This window comes from Ictalurus furcatus, chromosome 8, assembly GCF_023375685.1.
Source record: "Ictalurus furcatus strain D&B chromosome 8, Billie_1.0, whole genome shotgun sequence".
In the NCBI taxonomy this organism is placed as follows: domain Eukaryota; kingdom Metazoa; phylum Chordata; class Actinopteri; order Siluriformes; family Ictaluridae; genus Ictalurus; species Ictalurus furcatus.
In genome coordinates, this window is record NC_071262.1 from 11256369 (window position 1) to 11277884 (window position 21516).

At 37.6% G+C, this 21516-nt stretch overlaps 2 protein-coding genes across 3 annotated transcripts; one reads left to right on the forward strand and one right to left on the reverse strand.

The window, feature by feature from the left end:
* Positions 1-9144: 9144 nt before the first annotated feature.
* Positions 9145-16552, forward strand: her5 (hairy-related 5). 2 transcript variants are annotated; one of them, XM_053631909.1, is made up of 4 exons: positions 9145-9164; positions 14052-14128; positions 14544-14639; positions 14761-16552. In XM_053631909.1, exons 2-4 carry the CDS (start codon positions 14078-14080, stop codon positions 15265-15267), a joined length of 654 nt encoding a protein of 217 aa, XP_053487884.1. In that variant the 5' UTR covers positions 9145-9164; positions 14052-14077; the 3' UTR covers positions 15268-16552. The 2 variants fall into 2 exon arrangements, with proteins under 2 accessions (XP_053487884.1, XP_053487883.1); XM_053631908.1 differs by lacking the exon at positions 9145-9164 and having other exon boundaries at positions 13836-14128.
* Positions 16553-20055: 3503 nt separating this feature from the next.
* On the reverse strand, positions 20056-21418 carry pfdn6 (prefoldin subunit 6). The gene is made up of 4 exons (XM_053630546.1): positions 21217-21418; positions 20678-20748; positions 20454-20578; positions 20056-20213 (listed from the first exon to the last, which is right to left on the reverse strand). The coding sequence occupies exons 1-4, from the start codon at positions 21278-21280 to the stop codon at positions 20093-20095; spliced, it is 381 nt and encodes a 126-aa protein (XP_053486521.1). The 5' UTR covers positions 21281-21418; the 3' UTR covers positions 20056-20092.
* Positions 21419-21516: the final 98 nt, after the last annotated feature.

Genomic DNA, 21516 nt, shown 5'->3' on the forward strand with positions numbered 1-21516 from the left:
CACCTCCAAGACGACCACTGCCTTGCTAAAGAAGCTGAGGGTGAAGGTGATGGACTGGCCAAGCATGTCTCCAGACCTAAACCCTATTGAGCATCTGTGGGGCATCCTCAAATGGAAAGTGGAGGAGCACAAGGTCTCTAACATCCACCAGCTCCGTGATGTCGTCATGGAGGACTCCAGTGGCAACCTGTGAAGCTCTGGTGAACTCCATGCCCAAGAGGGTTATAGCAGTGCTGGAAAATAATGGTGACCACACAAAATATTGACACTTTGGGCCCAATTTGGACATTTTCACTTAGGGGTGTACTCACTTTTGTTGCCAGCGGTTTAGACATTAATGGCTGTGTGTTGAGTTATTTTGAGGGGGCAGCAAATTTACACTGTTACACAAGCTGTACACTCACTACTTTACATTGTAGCAAAGTGTCATTTCTTCAGTGTTGTTACATTAAAAGATATAATCAAATATTTACAAAAATGTGAGGGGTGTACTCACTTTTGTGAGATACTGTACATGTGCATTGTAACAATATAATAAAAGCAATCAGTGTTTGGATCACTTCCAACATACATTTTTCTCTGTGACTTACTTGTATGTACATGGATTTATGAGTGCTACTTTGGGAAACCCCTGTTTCATGCCAAGCATTTTTCAAAATGCCAAATACATGTGTTTCTTTTAAAAACACAATAATTGCTTTAGCAGTAAAGCCATGCATTTTCATACTCTTTTTTTGCTGCCTAACTTCAAGTTTTCAAGTCAAGTGTGCCGGTTGGCAGAATTATTTGTTCATTCATTCATTTACCTTCCACTTTTCTTGGTGATATGCAGTGGCAACAGGCTGAAGTCAGTCCAGACTTCTCTATCGATTTACTTTAATTTTTAATTTCAACTCCTCCTGTGGGATCCCCAGCCATTCCAAAACCCAATGTGAGATCTAATCTTTTCAGTTGGTTCAGGGTCTAACCAGAGGTCTCTCTCCAATGGGATGTGCCAGATGCAGTTCCAATGGGAGCTGACTATGGGGGCATAACCTCAACTGGCTCCTCTCAATTCAGAGGAGCAGTGGCTTGACTCTGACGATCTCCCATATTGCCAAGGTTCTCACCTTTATTTACACTGTCTGTACACACAAGCTTATTCTTTCAATCACTAACCACAGCTTGCGACCACTGGTGAGGATAGAGACATGGGTTGTTAAATAGAGAGCTTTATCTGAAAACCTGTTTCACCACTACAGACTAGTACAATAACTGTAACACTGATGCAGAACACAATCAGTTAGCCAATCTCAAGTTCACTTTTTCCATGAACAAGATCCCAAAATACTCCAACTCCACCAGGGGAATTTTCCTGTAGAGAACTATGGCCTCAGACAATCGACTGAATGTTGGAGAGCCACTTTGGATGGTGATAAGAAAACAACATCATTCAATCATTAATGGCAAAAAAGCAGACATAACTCTGCTCATACAGAGACCAAATTCTATGATATACTGACCCAAACCACAAGCAACACGCAGATTGGATTAGTATACTCTCAAGCCCCCTCACAAAGCTGTGCATGAATAAAGAGCTGGCCCACTGTTCCAAAGCCTGGGCAAACCCACTGCTGTTTCTCCTGGATCTTTTCCAACTATCAGATGGATTCTCCTCTCCATAACTTTGGCATAGACTGGCATTTTCCCTGGCGGCTGAGGAGTGTGATTCCACTATAATTTCTAGCCAAATCTCATCCACCAATACAGCCTTGTTGCCATGAGGTGTTCTAACTGCCGTAGTAACCTCAGCCACGGAGATGGACTCCAAAACACCAGATATTTCTGGCACTGCCTCCTGAAGGGAGAGCATGTTCATTGGGTTAAGGAGTTCTTCATGTGCTCCTTCCAACTTTGAAGAATATATCTCCAGCAGAGGTCAACATTCCCCTTCACCTGCATAGTTGAGATTGTGCATGGTTTCTTCGCCCCCTCTTGTGGTGCAGAATGATTTGCCAGAACATTTTAAGGCTACTGCATATACAGCTGCTTTTGCTGCAGCCCTTCTGGCGCTCCTATATCCATCAATTCAATCAGGAGAGCCCTCTCTGTCCATTACTTTGAGCTTGATGGCTTCCCACCACTGGTGTCCACCAGAACATCCTAGGGCACTACAACTGCAGACTTGAACATGGTCATTTTACTTTCAATGTCTCCAACCTCATGTGGTAAAAGGGAGAAGTGCCTTTAAAGGTGGGAGTTAAATTAGTCTCACACCAAAGCTTCTGCCAGATGCTCCCAAGCAGGCTGGTAAGCTCTCCTGGGTTTACCGGTAAATCAGGTCAGTGCCCTGTGTGACAGCTCTAACTCACCATCAAGTGGTGATCAGTGGTGATCAGTAGAGTCCATACTAGGTTTTGATGTAAACACATATCTAGTCCATTCAGTTCCATCTCATGCACTAGCTCAGGCTCTTTCACCACCAATGAAATGACATTCCATGCCCCTAGACCCAGTTTCTATTGCAAGGGTCTAGTGCAGGGGTGTCCAATCTTATTGGGAAATGGCCAGTGTGGGTGCAGGTTTTCATTCCAACCAAGCAGAAGCCACATCTGAGTCTATTGAAAGCCAACCTAAACCGATTAAATGGGTGGAATCAGGAGTGCCTCCTGCTTGATTGAAATGAAAACCTGCACCCACACTGGCCCTTTGCAGAAAAGATTGGACACCCCTGGTCTAGTACATTTAAGACTGTCCATCACATATCTGCTGCCTCTCTGGCATCACTTTCCCTTCATGGATCAGTACCTTCTTTTGGTAATTGGGCTTGTGCTATTTGTTGAACTTCAGGGCTTTGTCACTGGGAGCTTAGTACTACCGGTAGGGCTTCCCTTGGAGAAAAGATTTGAGGGTAGAGGTCAGACAAAGAGCAAACCTAAGACAAGGTACAAAAAGACTATTCTCTGAAGTATACCCTGCCTAGATTAAGATTACTAGGACCCAACTCTGAAGACACAATGGCCTGCAATGGATTGGTACCCTGTCCAGAGTGTACCCCACCTTGAGCCCAATGCTCTCTGGGATAGGCTTCAGGTTTCCCCGTGACCCTGAAGGAAGGATAAGCGGTATAGAAGATGGATGGATGGATGGAAGAAATAACTGACATCAGGTTTTTTGTGTGTCAACCATTGACATGTTTTTCCTGATTTTACTAGGGGTTAGAGGGGACGGGAGAGGGGTGTAACATTCTAACTGAAGTTAAGTGCATCTTGAAGAATTACAAGAGCGCAGTGTAGAGGTTTTTTATGTAAGCATGGCTGCAGGCTAGCTGGGTCACAGCCCATCCATGGCAAGGGGAAACAGGGTAAGGCAAGGCAGCAAGGTGTCACTGCTTCTAAACATCACTGCTCATCTAACATGTAACCTCAAGGCATAACTTGTAAAATATCTATGGCCACACTCATATATCTGACAAAGTTTTACTAGGACACTCAATAAAACACTTATTGGTCATTACTTACGTAATTAATACCTTATATTGTAATACATTATATGCTTATTCTTGATTCTTGATGAAGAAAAATAAAAGCAGTGAAAGTTATGAAAAGGTTTATTTCTGCACATCAGTGAAATGCTTTATAACAACAGACTTTGAAGGTTTATACAGAGAAATCATACATTAGGCTATTGACAGTTATGATTCAACAGAATCAAAGTGCTAAAATAGTATCTTAATGCCAAAATGCTGGCTTTCCAAAGCTATTGTTCAGTAAGCTTTGTTTTGACTATCAACGACTAGAGGCAGATACAGTATCTATTAACTATGGGTTACAGAACTGGGAGAGGACCCTGTTTACATAATACTTTAAATAACTACTTTGCCTATGCACAGCTATTTAAGCATTTTATAAGAGTGCTGATATAGCTAACGTTCTCCTAAACATCCTGATGGTAACAGTTTTTTTGTAAAAACTTCATATGTAAGGAGATAATCAAACAGGATTCTTAAGCAAGAATGAAAATAGAAGTGAGGCCTTAGTAATACTCAAATATGTTCAAATTATCTAGATTGATAGAAGAGTATATTCATATCTTATTAAATGTGATTATGGAGCTTTTTGTCATATGGAATTGTAGACTAAAGTGAGTATAACTTTTTGGTCCAAGTTCTGCTTATCACCTAGGCACTATTTTGTGGTGTGTTTACTTGTGTGGTGATGCATGGACAGTGAAAATATGCTCTTGGGGCCACTAAGGCCCTAACGGCTCCCTGAATGCATGTCCAGTAGTCCTGTCAGTCTGTCAGCGCTGCTGTCTCTTGTGGCCTGAGATTAAACGCTCCCAGCCGAGCTGCGAGGAAAAGTGGTTCTCCTGCCCCTCCAGACTTACGTAAAAAAAAAAAAAAAAAAAAAAAAAAAAAGCTCCAGACTGTGGGTAATTTTGCTACAGTCAAGACTTCTTTCTCTATAGACTTCAAAGCCCCCTTTGCAGTAGGAGAAAAAAAAGAGAAATGAAAGAGGGGAAAATGGTGTTTACTTGTGAGTAGCGACAGATTGACATTCTTGAGTGTCTTTCTGCTCTGTGTCCATTTAGACTGAATCCAAAAACCCATGTCTTCATTGAGTTATCTAGATGCTAAAATATTACATGTCGCTCTCAGTACCACATATCATATTACAGAATGAGGGCAAAACCTACCCTATGCATAAATATCAATTATACTGTACAGTCCCTCCTGGAGAGCCATATATAATACATTATATAGATAGATATACTATATATATATATATATATATATATATATATATATATATATATATATATACACACACACTAGGTCTATACATACTACATATAGGCTTTAAGGAAGCTAACTATCCAAATAAGGTTATACTGAATAAGGTTTTTTCTGATAGTATATGTATAAATGTACAGCTTACTTGTAGCATACTAGACATAGTTCTATATGAAGGTAGTACACCAGATCCTTATAAATACAAACATCACAATATATATACCGCAGGTTGAAATAAATATTTGCATGCTCTCAGAAAGTCAGCATTACCTGAGCTTAGTTGTTCCTAATACTAACCACCACTGTAATGTTACAGCTCTTAATAATTAAATACTTTGAATCTGTAGAATGAGGAAATGAAAATGACCACTTTGCCCTATTAACCAGGCAGGCTTACAAGGAAGTAGGAATCATTTATACAGTCTTATGAGGTCTTTAGATTGCTGGAAAATAACATGTTTGAATACCTGTTGTATTTATGTCACTAGACTAAGATTGCAGGTTAAAATATGCAAGGTTCCCAAATGTAAGTTTGTTTAGCCAGTCATACTCCTTAAATTCTATATCCCATTGCCGTAGGCATTTCCTGATTACTGTCTGCTAATCTGAAGTATTATGTATTTTCCATTTTCAAAATTAGATATTTTTTTTGTTTGGTTTGGTTATTAAAAGCATGAGGGAGTTACAGACAATCTTGCTAAAGGTGTAGATTTAGAAAAATGCCTCCAATGAAATGTTATTTGTGCATGCATTCAACATCCAACATGTACAAGTGTGTGCACGTGTGATGGAAATGTTTGACAGCGGCTCTGCCTCAACAAATTGCTTTCGAGATGTGCCAACACAAATGTATTTAGCTCCGAGCCCAATAAACCATAACAAAAGCAATGGGCTGGTTCTCCAAGGTTGGTTCCTCCTCAATGTTTTCTTTAAGTCACTCCCTGTTTGGGCCAAATCAGGAATGCATGGACTACAGTCAGCATTAAAGTAGCTGTGACAAACAAGATTAGCTGTATTCAGTGTGTCCTGAGAAATCTATAGATATTTAAACAATGGTTATGTATTCCAAACACTCTTCATAATTATAATCATTTTGGAAGCATTCATCTGCCCTGCCTATGGGGATCTGTAATTTGTGCTGCCCTGGAGTTGTAGTTGGCCATTGCAATGATCAAAACTGTGAAAAGACACTGGAGAAAAGCAAATCTTGCCATGCTATGCCTCCTTGCTTGCCTTACAATGAACAATAGCCACCTCAAAAGAAATGGCACTACTACAGAGAGACGCTTCTGAACATGAAGATGAGAGAAGAGGAGGCAGAAAGGCAGAAAAAAGAAATAACCATTATCCGAAGACATGTTCTATCATGTCTTAGAGCCTGTTTTCTCCAGCTAAATCCCTTGGTGCCTTGCGCAGAAAATATTCAGGCCTTGTAATAGAGATGTGAGCAGCAGATAAGGAACAGGGCGCACACTTATCCCCAGCTGAAAGAGTGTGAGAGAAATACTGTCATTTATAAAAGAGAGTCTTGAGTCTTCGGCTTATTGCCAGAAGGCCAGTCAGGACAGCAACAATGCTGAGCCCTATGTTTTTGAGAGTGCATGTCTCTGTGAAGTGATTATCCTTGAGTCAGTTGAATTTATAGCCTTTTTCTATGTGAGGATGCCCTCTGCTGACCATAACTCCCAATTGGGGTAGTAGATAAAGGCATTTTATATCAACAGTCAGAGATGATATCGACATTTTTCGGATTGGAAAACTGATACAACTTTTACCTGTCACCCCAGTGTGGCTAGTTTAAAGAATCCATTTGTTGTTTTAGGCTGCGTTAAGTACCAGTCTTATCTATATTAATATCAGAGTTATCTGTCTTAAGTATCCTTACAAACCTAGGTCTATGTGGGCATATTGACATGGAGGCCCTTTAAATGTAATTAATGTAATTGTAGATGCTGTGTACTCTTTATTGTACATTACTGTAATCACTTGAGATGTGCAGGTTCAAATTGTAATTTACAGATTAGTGTCACGTATCAAGAAACTCTGGACTCCACTTCCCATCAGCCACTGCACTGCTCTAGTTGTCACATGACCACCTGCACCTGATTCACGTTTTGGTTAATGAGCACTCATGTGTATATATAGTCCTGGTCTGCAGTATGTGCTTGTCTTTCGTTGTCTTAGACTGTGGTGTTCCATGTTTCTTGATCTTGTTAGTTTATGTTTAGTTTTGCCACAGTATTATGCCAAGTTGTCTTAGACTCATGTTGTTTATGTCTCAGTGTTTTGTCAAGTTGTCTTAGTGTCTTTGTTTCTTAGTACGTTGCTTCAATAAAAGTCTTTATCTGCACCTGCTTCTGGCTCAACCACGACTCGTGACAATTAGTTTAATTTGTCACACAAACTTAGACGTTTTCTTTCTGACGTCCACAAACATTGTATTTACACAAACCTTGTTTGATCATTTGCTTTGGGCAAATTATCCGCTCTGATATGGGTAAATCAGAATGGCAATAAAGAAACAAATGATATGTGGGAAGTGAACTCTGTGTGCTTGTAGCGAACACAAGATGGCAGCAAAGGAAAACAAAGCAAATTGTCAAAGTTAGATCAATTTGAATGCCTTATTTGCTAAGATTTATTGTCTTTAAGTATTACATATAATTGTGTTGCAGGAGAGGATTGGCCATTTGGGAATTTCAGGAAATTTATTCTGGTAGGAAGTTTATTATAAGTTTATTATGCATAAAAAAAATTATGTTAAAAAAAAGTTGAAACGTTTCAAGTTGCACATCATTCCTATGCTAAACCAGTAGGGCCTACAATGTTAACCCAGTCTGTTGCTAGGGTGTTGTTAATGGTTGCTATGCTAGCCAACTGGTTGGTAGGATGTTGGTAGGTTGTTGCTATTATATTCCACTTGGTTGCTAGGTCGTTGCTATGCTAATTAAATTGGTTGTTAGGGTCTTGCTAGGTGGTTGCTATGCTATCCCAGCTGGTTGCTAGGGTGTTACTATGTGGTTGCTATGATATCCCAGTTGGTTGTCACAATGTTGCTAGGTGGTTGTTTGGATATTCCAGGTCATTGTTAAGGTGTTACTAGGTGTTACTATGATATTCAAAGTGGTTGCTAAATTGCTATTGGTGGTTACTATGATATTCTAGTTGGTTGCTAAGGTGCTACTAGGTGATTGCTATGTTATTGGTTGCTTGGCCTTGCTAGGTGGTTGGTATGATATTCAAAGTGGTTTCAAAGAGTGTGTAGCCTGATTCCCCAAGTATTAATAATCAAGTTTCATGTCTCTAACTCCTGTGGTTTGGTCCATGCAACCAAAAAAGAAAAAGAAAAAAAAGCACCCCGTAGTCTTCCATATGCAACAATTACCATTCAGAGCATTGCTACTTATTGTGATCTTTCCCAAAAGCACAAGCACTCCATTCCTATATGGGATCTATGTCTGTACCGATTTTCATGTTTCTATGACAAAAACTGAGACTCGTGAAAAATGTATAAATATTTAAATAACTTAAAAAGAAGACTAGAAGGATAAGGTTCATAACCAAACTTTCATGTTGGCTTGAGAGAGCCTGCCAACAATGCTACAAGAGTTAAACCACATTACACAGTTTTGCTGTCATTTATTTTAAAACATGTAGCAATAAATTGTGTAAAGGTTAAAAGGCTAAAAGTTTAGATTAAAAAAGTTGAAACCAGTTTAAAGGTCATATTGCTAAATTTCTAAAATGCTGCTATGATTAGGTTGCTATGCTAACACACTTGGTTGCTATGAATAGTTCTGTAAAGGTTACTATGTGTGATATGTTGTGATTTTATAATTTCATGAAAGAAATATTTACATCACCCAGTGATTATTATTTTCTGGTACTTACTTTAAATATTTGTATTGCTCATATTTTGTATATTTCAAAATACATTGCTTGATCAACAAAGAAAATATACTACAGGAGACAATGTTAACAATTTGTCAATTGTTTTAATCATGAATAATAACTGGTGACAATACAGTAAAATACTATTTGCAGTATACATGTAGAAACAGTGAGGTGCCTATAGAGGCATCCACATTTGTCAATAAATAGATCATGTATGTACATCAAAACATTAAAATGCCTTTCAAAGGCATTTGACTTTGTTAAAAAGAATGCCAGCTGAATGACTGCAAATATTCTGTCCTTCAGGTACCACACGTGTCCACTAGAGGTGTCTATGAGCACCATATTGTTTCCTCTTGGTCAGATCTGAGATACCAGCACTCCATACCATTTCAGCTCCACGGTCTCCATGTTGTTTGGGATGGAGTGAGCACTTCTCTTGTTTCCAGATTAAGAGACGCTGACATAGGTAGAGCTCTGGATTTATGAAGCTGAGGTAAACTCCCAGGACTGCAGACAGAGAATGCTGTTGTAAAGAGAGGGGGGGAGGAGGAGGGAGGAGGCACAGGGTGAGCAAAAGGTACGCGGAGTGGAGAGGGTGGAGGGGAGAGCTGTTCTGGTGAAGTAAAGGAAATGGGATTTTTGAGGGCAGATTTAGAAGTAATGGAACATGACTCAGTGAAAATTAGATCTTGTTTGTAGGGATGAGACACTGTTGTAGATGAGCAGAGTTTAGTATGAGAGTTGGGTGACTTGGTATCAGATTCTCTCCCAGCTCTGGAAGAATGATCCCGGTGGCAATCCAGATAGTATTCCAGACTCATTCTGTAATTCTCTCTCTCAAAGTGGTGCTTTTGACCGATGAAGGAAGTGAAGTCCGAAACACATTGATGGGGGTGAGCAGCAGGGCCAGGGTTTGATGAGTTTGTTTGAGTATGTGTGACATCAACAACAGTCTGATTAACAGACCCTACAGAAGGAGAGAAAAGTTTATGTTAAATATCGGCAAAACAATATAATATAACATAATATATAGTATAATATACCTTTCTTATCTGTTTTGTCATGTGTGTTCTTTCGTATATACTGAACAGCCAGGTCTAAAATTTCTGCTTTCTCGAGTTTGGGGTTTTGTAAACGCTGTGATTTAAAAGGAGAGGAAAGAGAAAGTTAATCCTACTGAAGAAAAGGAACATGCAGGAGTAGAAAAACACAGGCTATTGCCTGATACTGCAGGAATAATAATTAGGGCTGGGTATTGCGACCAATTTGGCAATTCGATTTTATTCTTATTGATATGGTTTAGATTCGATTTCGATTCAATATCAATTAGTCATCAATATTTCATTTAAAGTGTTAGTTTTGCAGACATGGAATCCATGTTTTAATATAAATGCTGGTAACTGAAACCTTCCTACTTAGCTATATTACTGAAATACACTTTTACATTAACAATAGGGCCCACACAATTATGTTTAATTACGTTTTTTTAGGTAAGCCCAAACTGCACAGTGCACATTACTGTAAAAATAAAAATATTGTAAATGTGCAACTTGAACAACTTGAAACGTGCAAGAAATAAAATCGTTTTCAAAATTCAAAACATGAAAGATGGCGACATCTTCAGGACGCGAGAAGAACTACAGATAATATTCACATGCTCTCGAGTAAAGCACGCGCATTCTGGGATTTCCCTATCGTTTTGTTAAATTGAAGATCGATTAAAATCGGAGAATCGATATTTTTACCCAGCCCTAATAATAATGCAGATTAATTACTTGTTACTAATGTTGAAGTAATATACAGAATAAGTCTCCTGGGTAGATGTACTGCAGACATAGGCCTACTACAAACAAGTAGTAGAATGTATACCACAAATAGCTGTTGCTAATAGTCCATAGTAAAACAATGAAATGCATTTCGAAGACGTTTCCTCATGGCTCAGTTTACTTACCGTATCTGCGGTGCTGTTGAACAGCAGAGCTCTGAGCACAGCAAGGTTTTGATTGATTCGATCTCTTCTTTTCTTCTCTGTCACTGGCTTCAGTTTCTAAAAGAACAATTTGAAACTATGAGTAACAGTTTGTCTAAAGCTGTATTTTAAAACAACATCACTAAATATTAATACAACGTGAACTATAATACCATAGGCTATATAATGAGTTGATTAGAAGTAAGACACTTGGAAGTAAGATAATAAATCATACTTACTCTTCTCTCACTTTCCGTTTTAGCCATGGCGGAAGCTCGAGTTGAATACTTTTGCTTGATAAAAAAATAATAATAATCTTCCAGAAAGTCTGCCTGACGAATAACTGCGGCGAACTGAGGCTGAAACTTATATGGTGCAAGAGATACTTTTCTGATTGGTTGAGAGTCTGGGGTGACGTCAGCACCTTGGACGAATTCCATCCCTGTGCGAGAAAAAAAAACTGTGCTGGGTATCCAAATATTGGTTTGTTTCTATTTTCAGTTGTTTTAGCATATATTGTTATACTGTATGGCATTGTCTTCAAGCTTAATGATTAAAATGTTTCAGTTTGGGACAGAATATTATTAGTACCTATTTATGGAAAGAGGTGTGCCCATTTTTTTTGTTTGTTTGTTTACTTTGTTTGTTCACTTGCTATATAGCCATGAGCTTAAGTTGGAAGGTTATTGAAAGCAGTAACTATATCCTAATAGTGTGACACAATAATGTAATATAGATTAGAACACAATATGTCAATTTCCTCTAACATATGCTTTGGGAATTGTGAGCCAGCAAAGTAATTCAACCTTTTTTTTTAAGGTTTTTTAAACACTTTTTAAGCGTGCTGCAATATCTGACATAATAAAAAATATAAGCTTCAAATATAGGCTACAGAATCAAATGTACACTTACATAACCTTCATGCATAATCAGATATTTTGGGGTTTTATAACGTAAAATATATTGTTGTTGTATCCTATTCAACTGTGGAAAATCCAGGAGGAAACGAGACGTTTATGTTTGGTAAAGTGATTCGTGTTTACGTGGGAGGAGGGATAAACCAGTGGTGTAAAGGCCAAACGTTTAGCAGCGTTCTGTTAAGTGTGCTTGTATGTGAATGAAGTGCGTTAGGTGAGAAAGGCTTAGTGAGAGAGTCAACAATTAACCTACTTACACACGTGACTTCTTTGGAAAGAAGTTTCATTTAACCACTAAACCTTTGGTACAAATTGAAATCTATTAGCTTAATTGATTATAGGTTTGATATCACTTGCTTACCGTCGATAAAACTTTTTTTTCCCCAGAACGTGGAATTCAAGTATTCCTAAGGAAATCTTATCGTGAGAACCGAGGTGAAGTGTCACATTAGGCACCAAGACCTTGTGCCTAACCATTTCATGGCAGTCGTTAGGTGGGAATGTGGACTCTTCGTGAACTTATGGGGCCAACTGTGCAGCAAAGATCTCGACTTTTAGGTCGAGCTAGGGGCAAAGTTTTACAGTGGAATAGCAGTATTCAGGCTACACATAGTGTTGTGGATAGACCATGCGTCATGCACTACTTTACACCAATCCATCAAATCTTCAGTATTGTATTTAATGCTGCAAAGAACGTCAGTCTGATGGGGAATACGCACTAAAACCAAGAATTAATTCCAAGCGTTATGTGTTTCATGTGTATTCCTGATTCATGACAGAAACAGGTGATTGGCGGTGTTAATTGTGGCCTGTTAACACGTCTGTGCATGTCCCAGTTTCTTACAGATATCTCAGAAGAAATCAACTCATCTCTCACCATAGATTATGTAGAATATGGGTCAAGAAGTGCACTTAAACCACTAGAATATAGCTTGCTAAATGTAATGTAGATTTACTCCAATATTGCCATGTTAGACAATGCTTTTATTTTAAAACCCCATTTGTAAGGTATGCATTTATGTTCATGTTCCCAGAATTAATACTGTTCTCGTTAAGGCTATGGAATTCCTAAAGATTTTTGTTTTTTTAAGCGCGCGCTGCATACGTACTGCAGATTATTCTAAGAGTCTATTGTGGGGATTGTAGTCCATTATATTTTACATTTAATTGTGTATGTAACTGAAAATCAGGAAACATGTGACGTGAGAATTCCGCACGTGGCCACGGGAGAACGGGGGTCCACAAAAGAGTGGCTGATATGTAGGTAGGTGGAGGGATATGGCAGAAGTGCAATGGCCAAACGTTTAGCACCATTCCGTTAAGTGTGCATGAATAGCTTAAGTGAGAAGGAATTGGTGAGAAAAGTCAACAGTTAGCATGTAGACACACCCGAATTGTAGTTGGTTTAACTGTAGGTTAACCCCTAAACAAGCAGTTTTGAAATGCAATCTACACTCTCTGAAATCCAGATTAAATTCATTACGCATAATAACGTACAAAACGGATTGGATTGCACATTAAATACATGGATATAACAAGATGGTGAAAAACGTTTATTTCCATTGTGGTTCAGCAAATCTGAAGGAACCATTAAAGGTTCTATGCAGGAACCTAACTTTAGGAATCAAGGAAGAATTTCTTTGAATTGAAATTGATTAGCTGACTGAAGCATTTGTAGTCGTGTGGTGATAACGTGTCTTGGCTCCTGCTTAAGGTTATTTTTGAGCCTTCTCTGTAAACTGGTAACATTGTATTAGACAGTTATTATCTGGAGAACACAGTGGGGTTAATATTCACTGCTCAAGCATAGTCTCCTTATCAGTTGCAGTGCAACTGCCAAGTTGCCAGTACTAAATACCAAAAAAATGGCTATTTTCCGACTTTTTTCCATTATGAGTGGTCTGGAAATGTCATAGGTAATAGATTCTGGACGTTTGGAATGTGGATTAATGTAATTTTCATACAAATTACATTATTCCGATCCCCTTTTTGACGTTGTAAAATGTTCTATAGCGAAGGCCTACATGTTAAAGTTTGTTTTAAATGTTTAATTAAATTGAATGCCCAATGGAGCATACACAAAAACCTTCCACTGAGCACTGACAAAAAAGAAACTAACTCTTCAGATTTTTAGTGCTCTCTCTCTCTCTCTCTCTCTCTCTCTCTCTCTCTCTATATATATATATATATATATATATATATATATATATATATATGTGTGTGTGTGTGTGTGTGTGTGTGTGTGTGTAAGCATTATAGATCAAATCGTTCTTTACTTTTCACACACTATCGTGCATCTTAATTGTTTTATGATAAACATTACTATAGTTAATTGTTATAAACATTACTGTTTGAATATTAACGAAGGGTGTGGTTTTTATGGGGGCCGTGATCACTATTGGTTGGGTAAGCTCATGGGCGGGAATTGTGTGTGGCTTCAGCGTATAAAATGGGCTTAAATTCAAAACGTTGTTAATATCTTATGTTGAAGTAGGTCTGGTGCGGTGAGTGCCTTCAAATATGAGGACGATGTCTAGTGATATACCTGACCAGACAGATTTGGTGAAACGGGTAAGAAAACTTAAAAACGGACTTGCAAACCTAATATCTTATACCTATATATACCCATAATGGATATCTATTATATGAGCTGTCTACATCTAATTCATGACATGATGGGTTACTTCACTCAATAATTGTAAATTGTGTTTTGGGGGTTTATTTATTTATTTATTTTAAGTATGAGTATTGAATATTGTGATTAATGCATATTAATAATTTTCTGTAAAATTAACTTTCAGAAGCAAAAAATAGCCCATGTCTTATCTTTGAATCGCATATTAATAATTTTCTGTAAAATTAACTTTCAGAAGCAAAAAATAGCCCATGTCTTATCTTTGAATCACATAATAAATCAAAAATGACATTTTCAGCGATTTTTCTAATAATTTGATGATGATTTTGTACAATCCATTATTCACTATAGGTTCCCAAACCTCTCATGGAGAAGCGGAGGAGAGACCGTATTAACCAGAGTTTGGAAACATTGAGGCTTCTGTTGGCGGAGAACACATGTAATGAGGTATGTTCTGAACTTCATGTCAAGTGCATAAACGTGCAATTTTTTTCCAGTCATGTTAAATGTCTTTGTCCAAACATTTCAGTTGATATAAAACAGTATTTATGTATTCTCCTTTTTATAGAAACTGAAGAACCCCAAAGTGGAAAAAGCTGAAATCCTGGAGAGCGTTGTTAATTTCCTGAAGGCTGAGCAGCAATCCAGACCATACTCGTATCCAATCAAAAAAGGAAAGAGAAAATATGAGGAAGAAGATGAGCTGGGATCTCCTTGTAAACGTCAACTGAACTACCATGATGGCATGAGAACATGTCTGCTCAGGGTTAGTAATTTTATTGCAAGCAAGAGCCAAGAGTTAGAGGGGAACATGCAGGTGACCATGCAAGAGGAACTTAAAGACCATTCAATTCAAAGTCACCTAGTGCCCGCTCTGCACCTCAGACATGATGGTGGGTCTATACCAGGGCAGCAGGCATTTACTTATGTGGAGTCGACCAGCTCCTGCATGGCATTGGATCAGTCCTTAATTTCTCAAAGTACTGCCATATATGAGCCTACAAAGATGACGGCTTCCAGCTCTAAACTGCCTTTGATGTCAAGTGATTCTGTGTGGAGGCCTTGGCCACAGTAGAGACAAACCATCATTAAATGTCATCCAAAAACTGATCAGAATCATTCACAGATTGAATTTATCAAGAGCTCATAATGTTTATGACTCATTTACGTGCAAAAGACTGTGAAATGTGCAGCATATGTAAATATGTGGATTTTGTACAATAGATACTGAAATCTTTATTTTGATATGGACAATGACAACAATCTGTGTGTGTCACATATATATTTTGTACTTGATAGCATATATTTTTGTGACGTGTTTCTAATTTTTGAAATACTAATTTTTGGAGGATGCAAGCAATTTTGAAAAAAAAAATTCCATACCTTTTTGTACTTCAATCAATGAAATGATTATGGATCTTTCTAATGGCTCAAGAAGCATTAACTTAATCAAACTAAAATGATTTTTTTATCAGATTTGAGATAGTGTTAATTGATAATTGAGATAGACACTTATAGTAGTCTGGTTGATTTTTTTTTTTTTTTTTTCTTTTACTGTTTTTATATGTGCTGTGGTTTTTCTTGACAGCACAGGCTTTGACGTCTTTTAGTCAAGTGTAGCCAAAGTAAAGTGTGTATATATATATGTATATATTGAAAGAATAAACCTGTCTACGGATATATTCTTGAACAAGTTTCTTTGTTGAATTTGTTCTGTCTTTTACATAACCATCCATTTATTTCATGAGGTATATTTCAAAACATTACTCCTCAGAATTCCTCTGAAAGTTTAGTCTTATAAGCTGCAAATAGGCCAAACATTTCCAGACTTTCAATTCACTAATGTTCCACTTAAGTTCATTGTTATCTCATTAACATGTGCAGAATGCTGCAGCTGCCTGGCTAATTTAAAACATTTAGATGCAAATAAGTGATTAGGCTTTTTTGCTCTCATCTTAACTGTTGTCTTTTGCACCCTCTTCCAACACAATTTGAAGTGAAGTGAACACTTAAACTATTTGAAAATCTTCAATAAAATTTAAAATTGCTACACATATCTTACACTTTCATCTAAACAATGAACGGTTTTGGCTTAAAAATTGCTTCATTAAAGACAAATCGATGAGTGCTCTTACAGAACAGAGCAGTTACTGCAGACAAATATGATCTGCAGCATAAATAATATAATACATAACAATGGAACACTGAGAATAATTCTACACTCTATGAAAGAATTGCTTCAAATAGCCTTAGATGAGACTTTGATCATCAATTCTGTTTCCTCATCTGGAAACATGTTTTTCACCACCAGCCAAAGAACCTGAACTTAGATACACTTTTATACTCTGATATATGCTTTGCAAATATGTCTATTTATATACACAATTATGTTACAATTTGCTACAGCACAAGAAGCAAACCATATTGTGTTCAGAGAATAAAATTTAAAAAATCACTATCTTGCCACTGAACTTCATTTGTTAAATTTATTGCAAGCAGACTGAATCCAAGAGAAATAGGCATATATAGTTCTCAAAAGTATTGTGTAACTCGAGCTTCTTATGGAATAAAATCAGAAATGTTCATTGTACTAATGGCAAATGCACAAACACGGAAATGTACATTTTGGCAGATTATGTAATGGTATCAACGCCGTTTCGAAGTTCAGTAAATTATCTTGGATGTAACAAAACCAATTTTTTTAATCCAAGGCAACTATCTCATTTCTTATTTCCTTTGGATCAAAGAAAATGGCTTAACCCAGTTAAGGCGAAGCCTGGACAAACCCAGCTTTTCTGCGCTTCTTTGCCTCGCTTTGTTACCTATGGATAAGCTCTAAAAACGAGTCTCAATGGGAATCACATCAGAGGATCAACAGAGACGGTTTAAATGGCCATTACTGGGGGATAATTCTTCCCAATGCAATTACTACTTTTGGGTGTAAATGAGATTAGATTTGCAGAGAACTTCTTTCAGCAGCGGATGTTTCTTCTTATGTTGCCAATCCGGACATGGGACAATAGATTACTGATCGCTGCAACCACATCACTGTAGACCAGCTCTAGTATATTATAATCGAATTTAATGTTGAAATAATGCGGATCGGCTGTATGTCAAGACGTGTTGGGTTATTTTTGCTACAAATCCCAGTTCAATAGGATCCCAGATCCAAATCATTGCATATTACATATCAAAACTTAAAGATATCCATTTACAGTCGTGTATTTCAATCCTTACGGTCAACAATATACTGATTATATGTTTATAATGTCGCAATCGTTTCTGTGGTCTCTGGATGTTAATCACGTGTTATCTTAAAACGGTGCAGTTTATATAGGCCTACGGTGACATTCACCATTAATGTAGATAATATAATAGATCATAATGATGATGTGTCCATTGTTTTAATGTTATAATGTTAAGTTAGTGTTGAGTAAGTATTGAACTGCATATTGTACTCAGTAACTGTGCACATGACAATAAAACTGAGGACAAGCACATGATATGTTTCCGCCCTCTCTCTCTCTCTCTCTCTCTCTCTCCTCCATTTGCCCCATTAATATACTCACGTGGGTATAAAACTGAGATTTAAACTTGTAAATTTCATAGCTTACAGTTTTGTTCTGTAAAATTTGATGTCCCCAATAAAGTTTCGGACCTTCAACCTCTACTAAAATAAATGTATCTGGGCCTACACTATAGACATAAAGGTTAATGTTGGCATAGTTAAAGTAAATGAAAATAAAAATAGGTTGTACAATTTATATAAAAACTTTTAGTTGAAACAGTTGGAAACAGTTGGAAATTGGCCAGTATTTCCGCACATGAGAGCACTGAAGGAAGGTGAGGGAAGCACAAAGATTCTCAACTATTAAAGCAACATCCATATTAACCCAAACCTCACCAAAGGTTATTCAAACCTCTACTGAAACTGTGTGTTAGAAACGCACCTGATGCTTACTGTAAAATACAGTGATGTTTGTGTGTGTAGTTTTAAAACATCAGTTGTTTAGTTCCACTTTGTATAGCCTAGTAGAAAGTGATAGGCATCTCATGTAGCCTATTTACATTATGTGTATTTATTAAACCTAGGTTATACTCTACATAAGTGTTCAATGGTAGATGTATGAGATTAGCACATACGGGGTATTTTGCCGCAAAGAACGCAAAATATTTGGTCATGTCGCTTGTGTGTTTTAATATCTGTTTTTCTCCTCATAACATAAGCAAAAGGATTTCAAAAATCAGAATAATTCAACCAGTGACAGTAACACAACTACTAGCTAAAGGAGCAGCAGAGAGAGAGTGAAGGATAGGCTAGATACCCTGCCTCTCATGAATTGTTAATCCTTTTATAGGCTTTTCGCTACAGCTGAGGGCGCAGAGTTTGCGGTGGGTGCGATTACTTAAAAGCTCGCGCATCCCTTCCTTTGAAATAGCGCGGTTCTTTTAAAATGTCTGTTATTCACGTTCTTTAAGCCCCTGCGGGTGGGAAATGAAGGGGGACCAGCTTGGCCTCGGTGGGATATTAATTGGAGGTAAGTAGGCTATTCACAATAAGAGCGTATATATGCGCCTCGCCGCCTCTTCATTCTGTGTCTAAGGGCCTGTTGCAGTGTGGGCGGGGCTAAAAACCTATTGACGCAGCGTCATACCTGAGCGGACTGAATGACGTCGTCGGGTGAACAGCTGGCCTCGCGCGCCTCTCGCCTGCCCACATAATTAAAGAAAAGCCGCTCGCTTCACTAGGCGACCCCCAGCTTGGATCTAATGCGCACCAGGGTCACTCTCTGTAAACTAACAAATCACAGATCAGAGCAGATCAAAAGCTTACCGATTCTTACACTTCCTAAAGAGTGATCAGCTATATTTCATAAATAAAATACCTGAACACACGGTACATTTCTAAAAATCTGTTGATTATTTACATATGATGATGGAAAAATGTTTTTTTGTTTGTTTGTGTGTGTGTGTGTGTGTGTGTGTGACGTTTCAAACTTGATTTAAAACATTACCTTATTTGTTGGGTTCTTATTCATTTTTGATTTTCATGAGGTTAAAATCAAACTAGAAAACCAGCGTTAAGTGTAACATTTTATCATTTATTTCTTGCAGTAGCAGCATAACACAGGATTTAAAATCATAATCATAATAAAAACAAACATCAAAATCGATCTTTAAACTTAGTACTAAAATTATATAAACACAGTAAACTTAGTAAAAAAAATATCTGCATACTACTCTTTTTTTTTTTTCTTTTTTAACTGTATGTGCTCCCTCTCTGTGCCTCCCTGCATCACTGTATGTCTCCTTTCTAATTCGCAGTAGGCTAAGTATATCAGTTTGGGCAGTTAAATTCATATTAGATTAATGTACTGTGTTTTACTTAATTGGGGGGGCACTTTTGGGGTTATTTCGGTAATTTGGGACATCTTAAAAATTATTATATTATAAACATATATATATGTAGATGATGTGGACTAACTTTATACATACGTTACAGTAGTTCATGGTATGTATACATGCATCAAAAAATGTATGTCAGTAATGACAATTTTATAACTGTAGCCTATTTAAAAACTTTTTTTTTTAACTTAACCTTCACCTCAACTTCCTGTCCGTTGCTTAGCCTAACCCTTTCATGCTGTCACATCAACTAAATAAATTTCACTGAGCAGCATTTATTTATGGCCTGATAAGTTAAACTGTCAACAATATACCTCAATTGATGCTTTGATTTTACCCAGCCCTTATTATTATTTTGGTTTGTTTGTTCTAAATCTCTTTAGTTGAATGATGAATGAACAAGAATAGTCGGTCTACAATGGTAGGTGGAGTGAAACAGCAAATGGGACCAGGGATGTCTAAATAATGAGGTTTATTTATAATCCATTAACAAATCAGGCTTTGCCAACAGAAAGGCCCTGAGCACGCTGGAACTCTTGTTGCAGGCTGGCGAGGACCTCACGATGCTGTTCAGTCTTTCGCTCCATCTCTTTCAATAATGTGTCATATCGTTTGCTGCACAGAAAAGACACAGACACACATTAAGATTTCAATGCACACAACTGTACTACTGATGTCAATCCTTGGATTCTTGGACTGTTTTCATGCCAAACAATATACAATGAAATCAATATTATAATATAATAAAATCTGTTTTCAATATTATTCGGATAACTGTAATTGTGTTTCTTATTTAGAAATGTCATTATACTTGCAGCAATATAACAAACTGTGCGCAACATATAACCAACTTACATTTCTCCGTTTATGTACTCGAGCCTCTTGCCCACTGTTGCCTTTGCTTCATCTAGATCTTGTTTCACTAGGACAGGTCCAATTAACTTGTAAACTGTATTCTGGCTGTCCAATAAGTCTAGCTCCTGAGGAACACATAGGCATAATTACACACAATTACACATGGGACACAAAATGCCTTGTTCCCAAAATTCAGGAAACTTTCACGTAACACTATTCCTTACCTCTTTAACTATGTTATTCTCGGTAAGCTGAGCCTCAAGTTTCTGTCGGGCTGACATGCTTTTACTAACATCTGTAATGCAAGCAATCATTAGACAAGATTCAAAAACTGTGTCATATGCGTAAGCTTCCTTATACAAGGAAATGCTTAGTTTGCACACTCTCTTAGATACTGCAGTGTTAAATAAAAGATAAACAATAACAAATAAGAAAAACAAAAATGCTTTTAAGCACTCATCAGTACTAAACCGTAGCATGCCGTGACTTATATTCACAACCAACTCTATGAAGACAAATGGCAGTGTCTAAGCGGAATGGACGTTACAGGCTACAGCAGCACTTAAAAGTGAAAGCAAGTGAGTTTATAATAACAGTAACGCAGATGCTGACGATCTCAGTGTTTTACTGCAACTCCAATAACTGGGCATTATAATAAAGTAAATAGGACACAGTTGATGTTACCAGAGTCACACAATTGCAAAATTAGCTCGCCCACAGCAGTCACAAAGGGCTTGGTTGGGCATTGTTTTCACACAGATACCTTTTTGGATCTGTTGGTATTTTTCCAGCTCGGTCTGTAGCTTCTTTTGTATTGCGTCCGCCATTCCGATGATTATTTTTAAACTAATTAAACATCCGTTTTCACCAGATACTGTAACACAATCTGCTGATTTAGCTAGCTAACTGTTCCGTAGCCATGCAGATTAAAGGGAGACGCAGCGCAAATGACGCAATTATTCTGCGACTGACTGAGCGCGTTCGAATAGTAATGTCGCCCCCTAATGTCCACACACCGTAATCGCAATACTTGTGCAATATTTTAACCTTCCACGAATTTATA

Excerpts from the sequence above, each read along its gene's own strand:
- her5 (XM_053631909.1), top strand. The coding sequence starts at position 14,078 with ATGAGGACGATGTCTAGTGATATACCTGACCAGACAGATTTGGTGAAA. Across the intron at positions 14,129-14,543 it reads AGACAGATTTGGTGAAACGG|GTTCCCAAACCTCTCATGGA; the intron begins GTAAGAAAACTT and ends TATTCACTATAG. Across the intron at positions 14,640-14,760 it reads CGGAGAACACATGTAATGAG|AAACTGAAGAACCCCAAAGT; the intron begins GTATGTTCTGAA and ends TCCTTTTTATAG.
- pfdn6 (XM_053630546.1), bottom strand. The coding sequence starts at position 21,280 with ATGGCGGACGCAATACAAAAGAAGCTACAGACCGAGCTGGAAAAATAC. Across the intron at positions 20,749-21,216 it reads ATACCAACAGATCCAAAAAG|ATGTTAGTAAAAGCATGTCA; the intron begins GTATCTGTGTGA and ends CTTGCATTACAG. Across the intron at positions 20,579-20,677 it reads AGAATAACATAGTTAAAGAG|GAGCTAGACTTATTGGACAG; the intron begins GTAAGGAATAGT and ends TGTGTTCCTCAG.